This window comes from Argiope bruennichi, chromosome 8, assembly GCF_947563725.1.
Source record: "Argiope bruennichi chromosome 8, qqArgBrue1.1, whole genome shotgun sequence".
In the NCBI taxonomy this organism is placed as follows: domain Eukaryota; kingdom Metazoa; phylum Arthropoda; class Arachnida; order Araneae; family Araneidae; genus Argiope; species Argiope bruennichi.
In genome coordinates, this window is record NC_079158.1 from 84146731 (window position 1) to 84169377 (window position 22647).

General features: G+C 26.2%; 1 protein-coding gene across 3 annotated transcripts in view; it reads right to left on the reverse strand.

Moving 5' to 3' along the window:
* Positions 1-21471, reverse strand: part of LOC129980910 (uncharacterized) — a 44408-nt gene extending 22937 nt beyond the window's left edge. The window contains exons 1-8 of one of the 3 annotated variants that reach the window (XM_056091389.1): positions 21339-21471; positions 20160-20216; positions 12448-16794; positions 10684-10757; positions 7953-8060; positions 7518-7661; positions 4871-5073; positions 1820-1911 (exon numbers count right to left, since the gene is read on the reverse strand). In XM_056091389.1, coding sequence (XP_055947364.1) covers positions 1820-1911; positions 4871-5073; positions 7518-7661; positions 7953-8060; positions 10684-10757; positions 12448-16794; positions 20160-20202 — 5011 coding nt within the window. In that variant the 5' untranslated portion in view covers positions 20203-20216; positions 21339-21471. Of the gene's footprint in view, positions 1-1819; positions 1912-4870; positions 5074-7517; positions 7662-7952; positions 8061-10683; positions 10758-12447; positions 16795-20159; positions 20217-20680; positions 21176-21338 lie in introns of those variants that run through there. The other 2 variants (XM_056091388.1, XM_056091390.1) reach the window with 2 other exon arrangements.
* Positions 21472-22647: the final 1176 nt, after the last annotated feature.

The window sequence follows — 22647 nt, forward strand, 5'->3', positions numbered from 1 at the left end:
AATATTTTAAACAACTTATCAAGTATTTATTTTATATTATTTTGAGTTTGAACAGAATTTCTAATATTTCTAATAATAATCCACTAATATTTTTTTGCAAAAAATCCAATATATATCTTTTAAAACTGCTTTTTTTTTTTATGACAGTGAAATATGTGTATCAAGACACTACTAAACCATAAACTGTTAAATGAATAAATTATAAATTAGTTTCATTAGAAATAATATTTTGCATTGAGACATTAAAAATGTTTACATATGTAATTAGTAAAGCCCTTTTAAGTCTTTCAAATTCGAAACAAAATCTCATATAGCCAAAGAAGTAACATATATAGTGGCTCAAGCAATTGAGAGTACACCTTACTTTTACTTGATAAATCAGACTTTCAATCTAAGTAACGCATTACCAAAAGATGCAAACTTGTTTTAGTTTTTACACATAACAAATGGTTCAATTTAAAGTAAAAATAAAGAACAATCAACAAAAAAAACTTTTAAATTGAAAAGTTTTATAAGCATTTTAAATAAATGTATGCAGATTTATGCCTCAAAAAATTGAGAGTACACCAATGAAATTTTTGTAATATCTCGCATAGAAAGAAAGTGTTAATATTTAGTTACATGTCTTTTGCCTTTTATAATTGCTTCTAAATGTCGTGATATCAATTTGACCAACTTTTGGGTGCCATCTGAAGATATTTAACCCCATTCTTCTTGCAACACTTGTTTTAAATTGATTTTGTTTCTAATTACGTGTTTTTGGACCGCTGTTTCGAGTGTGGTCCAAAGACATTGATGTCAGGGAGCTGTGATAGTGTGTGTAAATGCCGTTTACAATGAAAAAGTCACCACATTTTGACATTATGTGCAGTTCAGTCCATTTGGGTTTATTGTCCTCTTGGAAGATGAAATTTCCATTGAAATCCAAATTTTCAATACTTTCCTATAGATTGTTGCAAAGTATATCCAAGTAAACCATATGGTTCATAATGTTATCTATAAAAACTAGATTTCCTAGAAAACTAGAAGTTCAAACCATGATGGACTCACTACTATGTTTAACTGTAGGATGTAAATTTTTTCGATTCAAAGCAGAAATGGGCTTTCTTCATACAATACAATAGCTGTTGAATTTATTTTCATCACTAGATAAAACTTTCTTCCAAAAGTTATTAGTCTTCAAATGATGAGTTTTTGCAAACATCAAACACTTTTTTATTTTATTTTGCAAGCTGGTGAACAGTTTCTAACTTGTCTAACGGTTGTAAAAAGTCTAGTCTAACAACTCGACTTTTACATCCAGCTTGTCTAATTACATTTTGTATAGTTTCAGCACTTACACTTCTGCCTATGATTTGAGAAGTTTCTTCAGCAAGTGGGAAGAACCATATGATCGCAGTTGCAGCTGTCCTTCTAAATAAGCACATTTTTTTTAGTTTAAAATAAAGGTATTCTATTTTATAAAACTCCTAAAATAAACTGAAACATATTATTATCTCATTCACCTGTAATATGGCCATTCATAACATCCAATGAATTACTAACTTAGTCATTTTAACTATTCAAATTTAACTATACCCAAAATTAAATAATTAAAATGCAATTTTTTAGAGCTCAAAAAGCATTGCCAAATCTTAAATACACTTTGGAAAAAAACACTAGAATAAATAAAAAGAATGCAGTGCAGTATAATAGGTTTGGTGCACACACAAAAGTAAGGAACAAAATTTTGGAGTCAACATTATTTCCTATATGAGAATAAACGTGTGAGCATTAAAAATGATTAAAAAAATATAAGAATCTTGTTGTACATTGGTACCTTTTGAAACAGTTTCTGACTCTACATCTTGAATTTTCATCAGAATAGTATAGTTTTCTAGGTCTTCAGTTATGTTAAGTTCTTCTGAGCATCTAAAAAGAAATCATGTAAAGCAATGGAATTTTAGAAAAGGGTTTAAAATTACAAAAAGGTGCTTGAAAATTGTCACTGCTTCATTTTTAATTTTTAGAAATAAAAACATTTCAGAGATTAAACTATAGTTTACATAGAGAATACATATGATAACCCAAAAATACAAATTGACTGTTCACAAGCTATAAATAATACAATTATGCAAAAAATTTATTACATTGTCATCTCGCATCATCCCATCTCATCATTTACTTCATTTTGGTTATCACATTAAATTTCCAGAGTATTTTTTATTTAAGTAAATGAACTTCTGTGATTTAAATTTGTCCTTGTTTTACATTCCTGTAAACTTTTAAAAAGTGTAAAATGAAGTTGGAAAAGGCAGTACAACATTCTAGAAAACAATAAAGTAACATTTTAAAATTACCTATTTTCAAATGAAATTAGGGAATTTCTTAGTGATGATATATAACTTCAAATGTTTGCTAGTTTACAAGGTAGGCACCAGAATTATAAAAATTTATTTTGCAGTTTACTATGCAGTTAAGCTTCATAATATCATATGTCAACAAAACAAAATATGATGAGAACAGAACTGATTATAGTTACTCAATTTTACATCTCCTTCACAAACACAAATGTGGAATCAAATGTGTAAATGCTCTGAAAATGAATATAAATTTTCAGTCCATTAAAAATAGAAAAACAAAAGAAAAGGTTAAATCCCGAAAAAACAAAAGAAACTGTACGAAACAAATACTTTGCTCTTGCTTAGAAAACAATTATAAAGGTCTTATTTTGAGTATTGAACTTTTTTGAGATATCAATAGTACATAAAATGAGAAATTAATATATTCAAAAGATTTTATTCAGTATTTAAACTCAACAGTCTATGATTTTCTACTTATAAGTTTGTTTTACTTTAATTTAATGCTATGTTGCAATCTAAAAAATAACAAAACAAAAAAAAAAAGTTTCAGTCTTATTTAATACTTTACTAAATGTTGTCAAGTTATATTTAATATTAATGGCTTTTGATGATCAACTCGTTTGTCATAAATATAAGTTTTGTTTAATTTCATTTAAATTATATATGCACAATTCTTTTCACAAAGTATCTTTAAACATCAAAAACCGTGTTTAAAGTCTTGCCTTTTTTTTATAAGCCTTACACTTGTTCTATATACTGTATACTTGAACTTTCCTAATATATTTTAGTCCCATAATATATTAATGCCATAAAAAACTTATGTATCTGAGTAATATATTTGAAATGGCATGTTATCTTTTGTGATAAAGTATTTTCAATTTCTCATTACTCCTTTAAACTGCCCAGATAATTAGCAGAATTTCTACTTTAACTTTTAAAAATAGATGAAAATCATGATTAAATATTTGAAGAAACACTAAATTCATTTCTTAAAAATTATGCAAAACCCCCTCAAAATTTAAGGGGGGAAAATGTAAAGCAATAAAATTTGTATCTATAAAAGGCAGCCAAAAATTTTTTTTTTAATGGAAATCTGTGGTAATCCACAATATACCCAGGAGTTATTGGGGAAAATAACAAAAACACAAATCCCTAAAATTCTTATTTTTCAGGGTCAAATTTGATAGCTTTAGAGCAAATGACAAATGGTCTGACCTGCACATATTTTCTTTTATTATTAATAAAGGCATTTTTTCATTTGTTAGAACTTTTTTTAAATTGTTCATTTGAATAATTCCAAATTTAAAAGATGTCCTTTTGATTTGTTTAATATATATTTCATAGCAGAAACAATGTTTTAAATAATTTATTTTCTAACTAGTCACCTCAGGTAACCAGCTGATTCACCAGGAATTCCACAAATTGTCTATTAAAGTCATATTATTTTAATTGCCTTTTAGTTCTATTAAATGTGTACACAAACTTTTCTAATGGAGACAGTTGCACAGCATCATAGGGCTTTTAATAACACAAATGTCTGATTCACCTGTCTTCTAAATTTTGCAATACTGTTACTTCACTTCTTTGGCTTGTAAACTACACAGGCACAGATATTTAAGAGAATCCTTCTTCCTTAGTTTTCAACAATGCAAGAAAGTTGCATGATTAAATATTTGGTGAAACAAAAACAGTTTGAATTTCAAGTCAACAATGTAATTTATTGCTAGAAACTACCAAAATTGTTTTAATGAAAAAAAATTTATAACAATTAAATTATTATTATTCAAACTCATTAGTAAATGTTTTGTCATAAAACTCATAAAAACATAATAAAAAAGACTGAAACGATAAGTTAAAATGATAAAAATAAAATTAATATAATGATGCACTTTGAAGATTCCATTTAAATCAACAAAATAATCTATTGCAATAGTTAATGAACTTTATTTGGATGAGCATTCTGACAACAGATTGACTGTTGAAATTATATAAGACACATTTATAAATATTTTTTTGATAAAAATCCAACTAGAAAGTTATTGTGGTTGAATTTTTCACCAAATATCAATATTAACTTACTTAAAAATATAAAATAAATATTAGTGTGCTAAGAAATTTATGTCACTTTTTTAAACTATGGGTCAGAAATAAAGAAATTCTAACTAAATATAAACAAGACAATATAAAGACATTTATACAACATGGCTTATAAAATGGTGAAAGATGGTATAAGTATTTAATACATTAGATAGAAAAAAAAAAGGAACAAAGCTAATCAGAACTTTAATTGCAAATCTCAAAGAAAATCAAATATCAAAAGAAATATATCAAGTAATATAAAGGAACTTTTGAATTGATAATGGAGCATCAGGTTTTTACAATACATGAAGCTGTTTTATATGCAATAGAAAAACTTATTTTTAATTTTGTGAAAAGTTTTAAAATATAATATGTTGCAGTTTATTTTTATTTGAGCTAAAAATACAATTAGGCCAATTAAATAAGTAAATAAGTCTTTTAGTCCTTACTTGTCTGGACTTTGAGTAAGTGGTTCTTCAGGTACTCCTTCGATTAGTGAAAAATTAACATTTTTAAAATCAGAAAATGTACAGCAATGTGGACAGCCTGGTGGCAAACCAGTATCTGGGAGAAGGAAGCAGTTTGGATGAAAAAAATGAGTCTCTTTTCCTCCTTTGGCAGGATGGTCATATGAACAACAAAAAAATGAACCCTACACAAAAATGCATCAATAATAAGTATAAATATATGTGTATAAATTTGAAATTTAATTTAGAAATTTTTATACTCTTAAACAAACTACCAGAATTTATCAATTAAACACTAAAATCTAATAAAATGCATCAGTTTTTAATAACTGAAAAAATTATTATAAGATTTTTTCCCACAGATACTCATCCATTGGTACAATACATACAGCACATCCAACATTACATTAAATGCTTATTATTAACTTATTTTGTTATTTTTATTTCAAATGATTTTGACTGGTAGCATATTAAATCATTCATTAGTTGCCCTCTATAATCAATGTTAAGATGAGGAAATATTACATCAGTTCCTGTAGCACCTACAGTGTATTGAAATTAAACTACAGGCTGTCCTATCTCCAGTATGAAATAATTGTATCTGTGCTCAGTTTGCATTCTGAAGCATTGCAAAATTAGGGAAAAACAGTTTTCTAAAGGACCAGCCAACCCATAAGAATTGAGAAAATCACTAAATGGAATCCTTCCTAACTCCTTTCATCCTAACTAGTCATTTTTTTTTTTTCTTTTAATATCAGGATGGAAGAAATGTTTCCAACTTAACATCAGGCAGCATTAAATTTTTTTTTATATCTCTTTAAATTAATTGTTTATGTCAGGAAAAAAGCAGCATATTTCAGAGGTTTTCCTTTTTTTTTTTCATTCAAGAACGGAAATAGTGAATTTTATGTGCTTATGAAATTGTTTTGTAAATACACTTGTATAGATATAGGATATAGTTTTCTAATTTAAGTCGATTTAAAACAAACAAACAACAACAAAAAATGTTAAAAACTGTTTATTTGATTCTGCTAAAATAAAAAAAAGAAGAAGATTAAAATTTAAAAGTTTATGTTTAATAAAAGTTAAAAGTAATTTTTACTTTCTCATTAAAAAGGAAAAGTTTCAATAATGAAAAAAATTGGACATTGAGATTTTGATGCATCAATATGTTTCAATGATTTTTCTGTATAACAATACTACTAATAAAAAAATAAACAAAGAATTCTCAGTGAATGCAATAATTCAGAAATGCTACAAAACAAAATGATGAAATTCCGTATATAATTTATAAAACAAAATTATAAGTTTCCTTACATCTTAATTAGTATTTTTTCAAGAAAAATCTATTTACCTGTTCCTGAGCATATATATAAGATAATAAACACCAAAAAAAGCTGTTGAGCAAAACAGATAAAATTCAGCACAGTTTAATTATTAAAATTCTGTATTTGCATCAAATTTTGGATCAAACCTGCCAGGAATTGATTGTCTATCATTCTATCCATTCGCTCACTTGTGAATGTGATTACTCATAATAACAACTAGCTAAGTGAGTGAATTTTAGTACATGATGTTTATTCTTGAATTAAAGGCATGTCTTTAATTTTTTTACCATCCATTATCACATTAGTTGGAAGGACTACCTGTGCATGTTCTTTTTAGATATTGGACAGATAAAGTATTCCAGTTCATTAGAAATGTCTTTTGTAGTAGTACTGCCAGATTTTTTCCATTCCTCCTCCCCACCCAGTCAGCACAGCTTTCTTAAGAATACAATAATTCATATTTAAAAAATTTCCTTATGAAAATATTTTTCAAATAAGAAAATAAAGTAAGTTCTATGATAAAAAATCATTTTATTAAACTATGATGAACACAGCAACTTATTTCCTAAAACTGATATGCCTGAAAAGAAGGATGTTTAGCAATAATAATAGAACAATGATGAAATAAGGATTCACGGTTTAGATACAATGCAATATCGAGCATAATATGCTAATTAAATACTATTTAATGAGGTTTTCAATGTAATGATCAGTCAACAAGATTTCTGATTATATATAAAAACATTCTCTTTTCTAAAAACTAAAATGTGATCAAATTTATGCTTAGTGGAACTGGACATATTAAAAAAGAAATTAATGTGAAATTTACTTCTAGTTAATTTAAAGAAATACCAAAACTCAGGTACAAATTTAAAAATTTCTCAATCTTTCTCAAGGAGTAGGAGTAAAATTATATATATTCTAAAATTATTAAATTAAAGCATTGTCATTAGAAATAAATAATTTTAGAAAATTTCAAAGTTCCAGCACTTAAAAAAAATGAGAAAACTTGATTCCAAATTCCAAGTTTACAAGTATGAATCAAGTCAAGCAAAGCCTTTCATTAAAAGCATGAAATATGTACAATTTAGAGATTTTTTTAAAAAGAGGTAATTTAATATATTCTAAAAGAATAAATAAATAAAAATGAAACATTCCTATTGCACTTTTCTCTCAAAACAATGAAAAGAGCAATAACCTAATACATATATCAAATTATTGTTATCAATACGCAGCTCTAAGCTTTATAATCAACAATGAATTAAAAGGAACAGAACATGAGAATATTAAAAATATTTTACTTGTGTGCAAAATATTCCACATTTTGGGCAACAATGATGTTTCCTTAACCTCCATAAATGAATATCACAGAAAGCCCTATGTTTGATTTCTGATGATGGAGTGAGCAAATACTGTTGAGAAACACTTTTTGTACATGGAACAACCTAAAAGAAAAATAATAATTCATATACTCCCATAAGAACAATAATTCATATAATCACAACAGAAAAATAATTTATATAATCACTGCAATTAATTTAAATTCAATTCTAAATAAAATCAATTTGGAAGGTGAAAAGCAAGTTGATACTATAAGCATTAGGTGTGCACAATATAATAACTCCACATTGTAAATCTGTTTTTATGAAGAACTTATAAAAACATGATGAGTCTAAGCAAACAAATTATATTATTTGAAAATGATATGGAATATTAGTATAACATTTGTAAAATACTTTTTCATCAATGGTATCTTCTGCCTCGCATATTAACTGTAGTTGTTCACCATTACACAGGCAAGGTACTTCAACAGCGGAACAGGTACAAACTTTCAGTTGAAGATCCTAAATAAAATGCATGAAAGAAATCAATGCATCCAAATAAAGTTACATATAACAATTTTAAGGATAATCTTAAAATATTATGATTTTATAATTCTTTAAAACCCAACTATCCATGTAGACTTTTAAGAATATTGTTTTTAGGTATGTCATAAAAAAATAGTATATTTGAAAAAATAGTTTTATAAAATAAATATAATTTAAATTTAGAGCAATCCTGACTCAGAATAATTTGAAAAATAAAATATAGAAGGTTTTTTTTTGTTACTCTTTCATGTTATTTCCTTTAATAAAGCTAATTGATTTTGATTGTGTACACAGAAAATGTTATTTGTAATACAAATATAACATCAACTGATATCAAAAGGATAAGATATTCAATTCCACTCTAAGATGGCTTAAATGGACTGTTATAATAAGACCAGAACAATATCATTATACTACAGTTAGATTACATTAGATCATGTTAAAAAAATTGTTTTTCAAAAAATTATCACAACTTTTCAATTTTAATATACTTGACATTTCATGCCTATAATAATCTTAAATATTGACATTTCATGCCTCATTATTTTGAATAGTGATAACATGACAAGGACAAAGCATGAGCTAATTTTAACAGACTTTCAATTGTGAAGTTGTCCGATTCCTAACAGTAAATTTCATGTATAATCATAAAAAAAAAAGTAACCTTTTGTATTTATTATCACATTTTCACAAATGTGCTATAGATGGAAATTACTCGAGGGAACAGGTTTGTCAAGATAGACAAACTGATTAACCAAGTTAATTAACTTCTATCACAAAAATGTTCCATTGTGGTTCTCATTTTTTTTTTTTTTTTTTTTTTTGCTGAATTAATTTGTCACGACAAAATTAACTTCTTAATAAAATCTTATGGAATTTTAACGATAATTTTGAGAGTCATAAAGTTTTTAAAAATGACAGTTCCAATGTTAAATGTGTAAACTTTAACATTGGAAGTGCTATTGTATGAACTTTTGATTTCGGAAACTATTATATATTTCTCAACATTTTTTTAAAGAAATTATTTAAAGAAAATTATTCATAAAATCTCGACATAAATGCAAATTTGAATTTTTTAAATGAATTTTTAAATGTGAATGTAGGGAAAAAAGTGTTTTATATAACATAGTAAAATTTTTTCATAAAAGCAAAGTTGACATGTCAAAATGCCGGAATGAAAAAAAAATTGTGCGCATATCTCAAACAGTTTTTGAAATATTCACAAAAATTGTAAATACTCACAATGGATTAACAACACCCACTTTTTAAGGGAGCAACTATTTAATTTATTTCCATTATAGATCTACTCTTCATGAAATACAAGCTTCAATTATAATATTGCGGTTAGTTAAAAAATAAATTAATTTTCAGACGAGAAAATTTTAATATAATATGAATTTTGTTTTTTAAAAAAATGAATGATTTTTTTTTTTAACTCAGACATTATAAATTTGACTGTAGGACAGATTGGATGTAGGAATGTTTAATTAATTTTTTTCTCTTCACCAGGAGTTATTTAAAAACTGAGAGTTACTTAATATATGGTTCCTGGTGGGTTGGATCTTTTCAGATGGAGTTTTCAAAAAACAAAATTAAGTAGATCTCAAGATCTACAGTGAATTTTGAAACAAAATTTGATACAAATACATAAAAAGGCTTGTATGAATGGAATTATTAAAAAAAAATCTCAATTCACGTAATGGAAAATTTCTGAGGCAGTAGTTAATTAACTACTATCTCAAATTAACTATAAGTAAGTAACTAAGTAGTATTAACTATGTTAGTTAACTACTCCCTTAAATTGTTAAGTCCTATAGTAACAGTTAATCACAGTCAAATATAGATAGTAATTAATTATGTTCATTTACTACTATCACAAAAATTAACAATGTGAATTAACTCAGTTTGTATATCTCAACAAATCTATCCTTACGAGTCATTTCCATTGACACTAAATCTGTGAAAATGCGATAATAAATAACAAAGTTACAAAGTTTTTTTTTTTTTTTTTTTGTTGACAACTGTACATCAAGTTCATATACACAGAAGATCTTAGGTGGAATTACCTCTGATCTCTTTGGCTACTGGTACCATCTACCAGAAATAGCAAGAAATTTTGCTTGATTCAAAGGCAAACATTAATTTAAAAATTTATCAGAGAAACTAGTCCATCAGATCCATGCACTTTAATGACTTTTTTTTAAAAATTCATCTTAAAAAATAATTTTATAATGCAACAGGAAATGCAAAATGATCTTACATATTCAAATTCAAAAAGTAAAAGTAGTTTTATTAGTAAAATTTTATAAACTAAATGTTATCTATAAAAGTTAACATTTTTAGGAATTTATGAAGCTTCTAGAAGGGAATGAAAGTTTTTAATGAATTTGATATTTAAGTTTATAAATTTATTACTTACAATAAAGTAACTCCAAATCATAAAATCAAATATTTTAATTTGTGAAATAGCTAATTTTTAAGCATATCTAACATGCATAAAAGAAAAACTTTATAATTTACTGAATATTAATTGACTTTAATTGGAAAGATAAGTTTAAAAACAGGCATTGTCTCTATTATGCAAAAAACACAAAAATACCTTTACGGGAGACCAAATCACAGTAGAATTTTTGGCTTCATCAGCTGATAATTCTTCAACAGAAGATGATGATTCTATTTTAGAAACATATAATTTTATGCAATGTTTGCAAAGAAATAAAATATATTCAGAACATACATAAAGCTGAAAGAGTTGCAAAATGATTATTACAAATAAATATATTGCTTAGTATTAAAGAAGGGAGAAATTTCATGAAAATGATGTAAACATGAAGATTTTTTGGTACTTTTCTGTTAGCCAGGTTAGTTTCCCATTGTGAACCAAATGCGAATTTGGCGGAATTCTACATTATTTGGCGAGTTTTCCCTTGCACCCAGCTAACAGAAAAGTGCCGATTTTTTTAAATTACAAACTAACAGTAGCTAAACAATAATCAGTTAAAAAAAAAACCATTTTATATAAGTTGCTTCATATAAATCAAAGAACATAAGATTGCTGTATTTTATGGCACTGATGTATATTTTGCTTTTGACACGTGAACAGAAAAATGGTTCAAACTTGGAGGGAAAAATAAAATTCTCAAAAATTTGTGACAAAAATACTTTTATATCATATACTTCTTCTTCATTAAAAAAATAAAAATATTTTCAAAATAAAAAATGCAAAAATTATGGTAAAACATTAGCAAAATGTATTTTAACAGATAATTAATTTAAATTCAGAATTCAATAAAAAAAAATATTGAAAAAGCCTTTAATATGCTTTGAGTTTTTGGAAGCAAAATAATAGTAATAAATAAATTATCTTCAATTATATAAATTATCTTAAAATATTCATATTTACATTATTTTACTGAAATGTTAAAAATAAATTGGACTGAAAAAATTTTGATAAAAAAATCCCAAATTGTACAAGAACATCATGCACAAGGCACACAAATTAAATAAATAAAATATACTTAACATAGACATAACATCTGATTTAGTGTTGAAATTAGCCTCAAGTTAAAATAATAGCAATCACGTAACAAATAGAAAATCATTTATATATAAAAGCAAGTATTTATAAAGGTAGTATAAATACAATAATATCTAAATAATGCACTGACAACAGAGTTTGAAAACAAAAATTTGATATTTATAAATTTAAAGATGTATCAATAAAGCATCCAAACAATAAATTTTTACAAACACTGATAAATTAAAGTTTATCATTTATAAATTTTAATAAAATTTGATAAAGACAGAATATGAAAGGAAAATTTTCATTTGTGAAAAAACTTTTATATAAAAAAAACACTAGATATTGTTGGATTAGTTTCTGTACCATGAAATTAGTTCACATATCTTATTAATATAACAACTCTCTTTATTTTATTACTCATATTTTATCATTAAAAAAATAGTTTGCATTCTTTTTTTTTTAAAAAAATTTGTGACTAGAATATTTTTAAAATTTATAAAATAAAATTTTTAATAATTTAATAACATTAAAAATTCATTTTTAGGAGAAACATATGTCCTATAAAAATATACATATAAAAAAAATCATAGGATCAAAAATACAAATTGAAGTGGTAAGAAGATGATTATCATTTTTATGATAGTAGTTTTCTATAATAATATATATATTAATACAAACTCACTTCAAAATTATAAAAAGAATACTATCAATGCAGTTAAGAATAATAGTATAAGACTTATATTAAAATATGAAATTTTTTTAAAAAAATCTGAAGGGGAAAGAATGAAAATCATAACTATAAATGAACACAAGAGAAAATATTTTATGCAAAATACATACCATCTAAATTTGTATTAAGTAATTTTTTGTTTGGTGATTTGTTATAAGTTTTCTTTGCAGTTCTTATTCCAAAATAAGATTGGAAAACTGTCTTAAAAGATGACTTTTCAGTGACTGATTTTTTTGCAACAGTGAAGGGTTTTTTAAATGTTTTTAAAGCAGTACGTTGTTTTGCATTTCCAAGGTTATCACGCAATACTGAAATGCTTTCAACTGCTGAAAAAGAACGTGTTGGATTACTGATTTCAGTATTATTACGATCACTGAGATACTGAACAGTTTTTCTACATTTTGAAGATACAGAATCTGATTCACTATCTGAAGAAGCTATAGAATTTTGCATATCACAGTTATTAGACATCTCATCAGAAGATGACCTGTCACTGATTTTTAAAAAACTTTTCTTAGCTGTTCCATTTTTATGAGTTCCATTAAAATGTGTTTCAAATAAAGATTTAGATTTTTGAAGCGATTTCATTTCCAAATCAGGAACAAAGTTAACACCATTATCAGTTAATGGAACATTTTCAGCTTCAGAATCTGATAAAATATAAGACAAAGTAGAAATATTAGGGGCAACTTGTTCTTCTGGAACAAATGAACTGTTGCAACTGGGCAAATTTTCTTTTGATTCCATTAAATTAAAAACTTCATTTGCAATATTATTTTCAATAACTTTTAAAACCTCATTTGTTGATGTTTTTAAAGCAGACGATTTTGAAGTACTTTTACGAGCTTTAGAAGTTCTACATTTGTATGAAGAATTTTGTGATTCAAGACTAGATTTCCTGTTGAGATAATTATCTTGATATATGAAGTCAGATGTTTCTACTTTAGAGTTTTTGCCACACTCATCTAATTGTTCATTTGAAAAAGCTTTACTTTTTATTTCTGTATCAAAAAGTATATTTGATGATTCAGTCATACTGATTGAAGATAACACATTCATATGAAGTTCTTTTGATGAAGTATCTGATGTTTTTCCAAGAGTATCATGAAAAATTTCATTAGTGGAATTACAATGTACTAAAAATTGATTAATTTCATCATTTTTGTTATTTTCACTTGTTATAACATCAATGCTAGAAATTTCGGATTTTTTATTCTGTTCACATAGATTTTCATACACAACTTTCATATCTTTATAGAACATAGATTGATGGCTTTCAGAATCCCCATCTGGATTATTAAATACTTTAGATTCTTCATTGCATATTTCCATTTCAGTATTATCTAAATTATCTGGTCGAATTTCAAAAACTTTTTCTGTATTTATAGAACACAGATCAATATGAGTATTTGAATTTTCTCTCTTTTTAATTTGTTTATTTATATTAGGGTTTTCAACAGATATATTTAAAGAATTTTGTTTCTCATCAACAAGCATCATATCTTCCTGATTAATATGGGTGCTATTTTTATTTTCTAAGTAATATTCAGCAGATGATATATTTTCTTTGCCTTCTGAATTCGGACCAGTTTCAGCTGTTGCTTTTACTAACTGTTCATGCATTATAGTTTCCTCAGAAGTTTCAGAAATCGCAGTGTAAGTATCTAGTGATGCTTCAGTTGAAATATTTGTATCAAGTGAAATTAATTTTTCACCATCAAAATCAAAGGGAACTTCTCTCTGTTCCTCTGGTATGCTATACAACACATCAGATTCAGTTGTTTGAGTGAAAATCTTATCCAAGCTATCAGATATTTCATCATTAGTCAAATTTCCAGCAGAATTGTTAGCATCTCCTTTATCGACTACAGGGTCATAAAGTTGGGTCTCGCTCATTTCTGTTTTCAAATCAATATTTTGATCTGCCAAAGGAACAGTTTTAAATAAAACTTCCGAAACAGGAACTAAATCCCTTTCAGAAATGGCACCATCAGTATAACTGATAGGAATAGTGTCTTGTTGATTAGATTCAGCATTGATTATATAACAATTAGAATCTGATATTAAACCATTATCAGTCTCATTGTGTGCAGAATTAGTAATAAAAGTAATTTGTTGAGAATTCTCGGAATTAATATCCAGATTAGTTGACAGTTTACAAAGCCTGTAACCATCTGAACACTGGACATAAACTAACATTTCATCTGATGCAATTTGATCAACATCATCATTTATAGCAAATATCTGCTGTTCATTAGAGTTGGTTTGAGATGTAAGACAATCAGATTCTAATATTATTTCAGCATCAGTTACTTTTGGTATGGTGTCTGTAATAAATATAACTTGTTGAGAGTCTGAATTATCACAAGTATCAGAAGAAGAAACAGGGACTAAGACATTTTCTGAAGTAAGCTCATTAGTAACACAATCCAGAGTCATAACAATTTGCTGATTAGAGTTAGCATGCACAGTTATATGATCAGATTCTGATATAACATCAGCATTTGTTTCATTAAGGTAGGAATCTGCAACAAAGGTAACATTTTGAGGATCTTTTGAATTATTATTAATATTAGATGCTATTACATCAGAAGAAACATCAGAGACTAGATTATTTTCAGAAGTATGCTCATCAGCATGATGATCAACTAATACATTCTGTTCATTTGATTCAGCATCTCGCAAGAGACAATCAGATTCTGAAATCATATCAGCAGTTTTTGGCACAGAATCTGTAATAAATACAGCTTGGTGAAAATTATCACCAGTATCAACTGATATTTTATCAGGTAAAACAGCAGGGGAAAAAATAGTTTCAGAATTTAGTCCATTAGAATTATAATTTACTGATATGACATCCTGTCGAACAGAATCAGTATTAGCTGTAAGATATTCAGACTCAGATTTAATTTCAGCATTGTTTTTTTCAGGCATGGTATCTACATTAAATATAACTTGCTGAGAATCTTTTGAATCATCATCAGTATTGGCAGAAACTTCATGAACAAGATCATCACCAGAATTCAAGACCAATACATTTTCAGATGTATGTCCATCATCAACATCACAATTCATATGTATTGTATCTTGTTGATTAGACACTACATTAACTGATAGATTATTAGACTTCGATATTAAATCAGGATCAAAATCTTCTGCCATGAAATCAGGAGTAGACATAACTTTATGGGAATCTTTGGAATTAACATCAACATCAGCATACACTTTATGATTTGCACAATCGTCACTGGAAGAAATCTGGACTAACAAATTGTCTGAAGTCTGTCCATCATCAGTGACATCATAATCCATATGAACTGTATCCTGTTGATAAGAGACTGCATCAACAGAATTTTGATCAGACTCTAATATTGAATCAGTATTAGTTTCTTCAGATACAGAATTAACAGTAAGCATCATTTGGTGAGAATCCTTTGAATCAATATCAAATGACGCATTAGTTTCATCAGGAATAGAATTAGCAGCAAGTATAATTTGCTGAGAATCTTTTGAATCAATATCAATTGACACTCCATGGATTGTACAATCATCACCAGTACTTTCATGCATTTTTGTATCAGTATTACTCATTATGCTATCTTCTTTTTCTTTTTGAGGTGATACATCCATATCAGTAATTTCAGAAAGATTTTGAGATGAATGAGTTATGACTTCCACAAAAGATTTGTATACAGAACCAAAATCTACATCTTTTTCTTTTTTTCTTTTACTATCCATTCTTTTGGATGATTTCTTTCTTAATGCTTCATATCGCCTTTTCTGTTCTTCACTAAAAAGTTTATCAATTAATGATTCAGCACCTCGTTCAGACGATGCAACAGAAGTGGGATGCTTACGGTAGGGAGCATAACAATTTGACCATGAGCTTTCTTCATTATCATTTTGACTATTCATATCAAAAAAACTGTTAGAATCACTTCCAGCCAAAGTCTCCACACCACATAATGATTGTGCTTCACAATCAATACTTAACTTTTTTTTATAATTTGGATAATCTGGGGGTAAAGAATTGCGTCTCTTGCCACTTCTTTGTACTAAAGACAAGGAAGAGACTACCTCATTTGGTTCAGTGGGAAGTTCAAAAGATGGAGCTGCTTCAGCCTGTCCATTTATTTGATTTACATCAGTTTCCTCAGAATATTTACTACTTAACACAGAAGAATGCTCTGACTCAATAAAACATGAATTATTAGAAAATATTCCCCCATATTTCTTTTCTACAGTTTCTGTGTCAGTACTGCTGCATGGAATTATTGATGAATCTGTGACTGATGCCATATTTTGAATGGAATTAGTAGAAATGTCATCTGAGTTACAATATGTAAAAATTTCATTATTGCAATCAGCAGGCTGAGATGTTGAACTTATAATGAAGGAATCGTCTATTTCATGACTGTCAGGATTGTTATTGGTATTCCAACATTTCCCAGAGTAACCTGTAAATTCAAAACAGCAAGTAAGATATAAAAAATAAATAGATTAAATGTAGTATTTTTTTGCATTATACATATAGAAAGGATAATATATTTTAGTAATAAAGTAAAAATGTTCTAAGATTCAATTGTATTTTTTTGCTTTTGAATAATAAATAATAAATACATGCATCTAAATAGAGTATTGACTACTTAAAAAAATATTATATATTAATCTATCTTTAGCAACCATTTGGCTTGTTCAAGATATTGGTCATAATTAATTTCAACGAAATGCGGTTGATATAATTTTATGTCCATGATTCTGAAAAACAATCAGTCATTAAAAGCAGGGTTATCTTAAAAGTCTTACATATTTCTGTTTATTGTGTACATGAATTTTTTAATTAAGACTAATAATTATGCTATTAATTAATAATGCTATCATGATATCATAGCATTATTAAAAACGTAAATGTTCAGCTAACCTGTCTTCTAAATTGCATGGTATTATAACCTCACTTTTATGTTTGCCTAGTAAGCACACACATATTACGTAAATTTCTTTTTCTTTCAACAATGGAAGAAAATCGTCATTAAATATTTGATGAAATAATGATGGTTTGAATTTCAAGGCAATATAATTTAATGTTAGAAATAAAGCAAATAATTTTTTTTTTAAAAAATAATGTCAGAATACAGGAAAAATTTATTTAACTAATAAATTAATATCATTAAAAAGAAAATTTTAAAATTTTTTGAATGCCATAAAATTTATTTTTGTGCAATAATATTTTTGGAAGTTATTGTGAAAAATATCAAAATTTACTTAATTTTTAATTAATTAAATTTAAAAAAAAACATAGCTCCCTCCAATTTACATATGTGGCAAATTTAGTAGCTGTACGTCAAGTGGTCAGGCCTGTAAAGTACCAATATACATTCGTCTTTATTATTTGTAGATATAGAAGCCACATTTTCATTTATATATATTAAACAACTACTCTTAACATATTCAAAATAAACACACTCTATAGAGAAGCTTATGTAATTTTCATAGAATGTTTTCATCAAGAAATTTTTCTGTACACCACACTTAGAAAAATGTATATGATAATTTGATTATTTTTCAAAACTACAACATTTCCTTACATATGATTTCAACTATTTCCAAAAGCATTTTTATAATAAAAAAAATTAACTTTCCTTTTATCATCAAATGCATTAAATTTAAAGTGCTCTATAGCAATTTTTATTACTGAAATATCTTTTTAGAATCCTTTATCTTATAATTCTAATTACAGTTTTATTCGAACTACGTTATTTATAGTCTCAATTCATCACTTAAGATCTGCATCCAATATCTTGTAAAATATAGAGGAGGGGGAGGCAACCCTTAATGATTAGTAGAAAAATATCACACTTCTAGCATGATAAATTACAGAAACAGTTAAAAGGTGAATTATTGGTAATAAAAAAAAATAATGATTGCTTTTCTATGAATAAGCTGAGAATAAAATAATTTTATATGAAATCGTACAATAAAAATATAGCATCATTACTTACTTTTACAAAATCTTTTTAGAAATTTAGTAAACCGAACAAGAAAATAAAAAGTCAAAATTTAAAGAGATAATTTTGACAGATAAAACTGAAGGCTAATAATCACAATTATAATCAAGAAAAATGTAATAGCAATTTTTTACCAGATTTTATATGAGCTAACACACTAGGAAAATAAATGTAAAACCTAATTTTTATAATGATATTCATAACTAAAAAATGCTATATTTCCTTTAAAAAAAATTTATTTGAGAAAAATCACAAGAGAAATATGCATTTAGAATATATTCAAGAACAAATTTAAACTATTTTAATATGCATAGTATTATATTAAAATTCAGGTGCATTTTGTGTAACAAAGGGGTAATTTTAAAGATAACACAGAATAATAATAGTAAAAAATATTGAAAAGAAATATTACTAATAACGTTAATTTAATGTTTTGAAGATCCCACAATGCATCAAAAGTTGAATTAATAACCTTTCCCAATACTCAGAGATAGAGAAGGAGAGAAAACATACACAAAACAAACAAACAAAAAAAAAATACTTAAAAATACCATCTGATACTTCATAATTTAATTAAAAAAATAAATCTGAAAAATGAAAAAAAAAAAAAGTAAATTAATTCCAGCATAATATTTATTTACAATAAATTAGTTCTAGATTGTAACAGAGGACTGATATGTTGCATCTAGTTTAAAATAATTTTGAATTTAGTAACACAAATGCAAGCTTTCTTTTTCCTAATATATAGTGCGATTAACTTGATATTCAAAGGGAAATAAATAAATATATAAAATGATTGAAATTATTTTGAATAAATAAGGCTTATTAAAGCTAAAAAAACATAATAGTAACGCGAACTGCGCCTTATCTATTTCGTCTTTTCCAAATGCCAAAATATTTTTGCTAACTATGCTGACTAACTTAACATTTTTTAAAACAATATACTAATATATATATATATATATAATGTAAAAAACTTTTTTAAGCAGTTTCATAGCTAAAGAGAGAAAACACAGTAGAAAATTTTAAAACTTTGTTTTATTCCATCTCAGGAGGCATAATTTATGTACAAGCAAGAAGCAACAAAATTTGTCTGTCCACAACACAAAAGAAGAGCAAATGGAAGAAAAAGGACCAAAATATTTTCTCCCAATAATATTATACTATGATATTCTAATAGGGATTCTTTGACAAGTGTCGATTTAGGTAAGGGAAATATAGGTATCTTTTAAAAGAGTTTACTTAGCATGACAGTTTTTTATCCCTTCACTTGGTGTCTGTGAAAATGCTGATTAAATAATTTTTACAGAGCTTGAGTAGCACTAATTAAATAAAAAAAGATGGAATTGGATCAGGAAATAAGAGAACATTTTAAAATGAAGTTAATATGAGTAAACGCAAGATAAAAATTAGGAAATTAATTAATATTTAAATTTTATTATTACATATAAAATATAACAGTAAGGTAAGTAATGAACTAATTAATTGATTCAAAACAGTCGGTGCAATTTAAAAAAAATAATTTTGAAGCAAACATAATTAGAATCAAGTTTTTTTTAAAAAAATTTTCTCAGCCAAAAAACATTTGGAAAAAATAAAAAAAAATTTCTAAGAATTTAAAAAATAAAAATCCATCCTTCTTTTCTAAAAAATTGAAATTAATAAAAACAGATTAATCCAAAAAAGAAAACAAAATAGTAGTATACTTAAATACATGAAAAATGTGAGTATCCTTAATTATTCTTTTTCGTAACTGAAGTTTATAATCTTGCACATATTACATAACAAATATAATAATATTAATAAAAAATATAAACCTGTGACAGAGTAGGAATCAGTCCAAAGATTCTGGTTTTGCATTTTTCTTCACAATTCTAGAAGAAAACAAATTTTCATAAAAATTTAAATGATAAAAATTATTTTATAACAAATTGCTTAAAAAGACTTTTTTTAATTTTTAAAAATAAATGCAACTGATATTTTTATGCAATAATTAGCTGTGACACAGATAATTCATTATTAAACATGCATACCTTTTATCACTGTACCATCATATTACATATCACAATGAGTTAAATGAAAAAAAAAATATTGCCAATTAATATATTCACAGAACTTAAATTGTAATAAAATTTAAATATTTATATAAACATCTGATGAAATGGCAATTAAGCAATCTTTGGCCAAATAAAACACTGACAATGAATCCTATAGAAAAATTACTTTATAAAGAGATTTTAATAAAACATACTTTCAATAAAACATTCATTTCATTAAAAAAATTAAATAGAATATAAATTGAGCATATAATTTCTGACACATATGAGTTTATACTTACGGTATGATTTTATTAGATAAACAAGCATTTTTACTTCCATTAAATGGGAAATTAAATTATCCGTACCAAAGTTGAGCTGTAGAGTATAACCCAAAATAAAATTTTGATAGTGATCTTGAAACATAGTAACAGTAAAATTTCCTCCCAGCAGAGTTTATAAGTATTGATATTTACATAAGAGGCACAGTGTAAAATAATATTTATTTACTGAAAGTTTCACATAATGTGGAAAAAATAACTATAGCAAAAGAAATGGAAACAAGCTGATATATTTCCAAAATATCTGATAATTATTTATTTGTTTACATGCATAACCTTAGACTTCATTTCATTTAGATCAAATTACAAATATATCACAATCATGTGCATAATGTTAAATAATTTCTAGAACGATGTATTTACTGCTTATTTAGATCTGTTTTCAGTAATTTATTTATAATATTTCAATTCCAAACACATCCACAAAATACAGAATGTAAACTCAAGGGCGCCATTTCAAATAAGTCGCCATTATGATGCAAAATTTCCCGCATTATATTTTTCAAAATTATATATTAAATCAAATAATTAAAACTAATCTTAAATGTTAAATATAAATAATAATTTATTTACAAAAATATTTTTAAATTCATTGGGTAAATTTTTAAAAATAACATACAAATGCAAACATTCCATAAAGAACAGTTGGGATGATGAAGAGTGCAATAAACCTTTAAATAAATTTTATTCATCAAATAATGATACTAACATACAAACATAATTGCATTATAATAATAAACATTAGAAATGCTTACTCAAAACAATAAGCAATTTTTCGAACGGAAGTGAAGCTAAGGGAAATTTTTGAAATCTATCGATTATTTATGAATATCGATTGTCATTTTATTCATCATTTCCATTCAATGATTTTATAACAGAAAAAAAAATAATTGCCGTCTAATTAGCACAATGAATGAATGAACTCTTATCGAAATAACAGAAGAATGTGCTGAAAAACATTCAAATCTTCGGTGAGAGGTTCGATTGTAGAAGACCAGATATCTTCTTAAAATTTCTATTCTAATAACAGCAATATCCAAAAGTACATTTTCTTGTTTTATTGCATAGCACATTATAATGAATAATATTGGAAAATCTGGGAAAACAATATCGTAAAATGTTATAAACAGGACTTATACTGATCATTAATTGCGTTTGGCAAACAAATGATTCGTCAGGATCAATAGTTGCTAAAATATTCTGTTAAAATTTTATACTATTTGCTCTCAACGATTTGATAAGTAAAAACAGAACTTGATATAACAGTCATACTATTTTATAATGCTGTTTCCGAAACTTTAAATTTTTTTGTTCATTGTGTTATGCATGTTATTTCGCCAGTTCTACGCACACATTTAATGTAACTAACAACACAAATCAGATGGCAGAGACTTTAGATTCGCGTGCTTTCCACACTCTCTCTCTCTCTACACAGCCACTCTCGCGTTACAGAATTATTTTCGCTTCACCTTGGGGGCGCCACCATACAATCATTTCACAACACCGAACATCCACCCCCGGGTTGAATGATACATTCAAAAACTTAAAAGTAAACAACAGCAATACAAATGAACACATACGACTTAATACAATAAACAGTATACAACATTGCAAAAACAAGAAATACTCAATTTATCAAATATACACAGTTGAATTCACACAAAAGGTAACAAGTATAATACTCAAAAACAACCAGTGATCATAACATAAAGAGAAATTTTCGCACAAATTACTCATTTGGGATGGGTAAAATACAAATTTTAGTAATAGGACGTTTAAAAACTCCATTTTTAGTTTTCACTAACACTACTCTGATTTTATTATCTTTACCATAATACACTTCAAGAATTCGACCAAGAGGCCAGTTACACACAGACAAATTTTCTTCTTTCAAAATTACCATATCATTTATTTTTACATTATTTTTC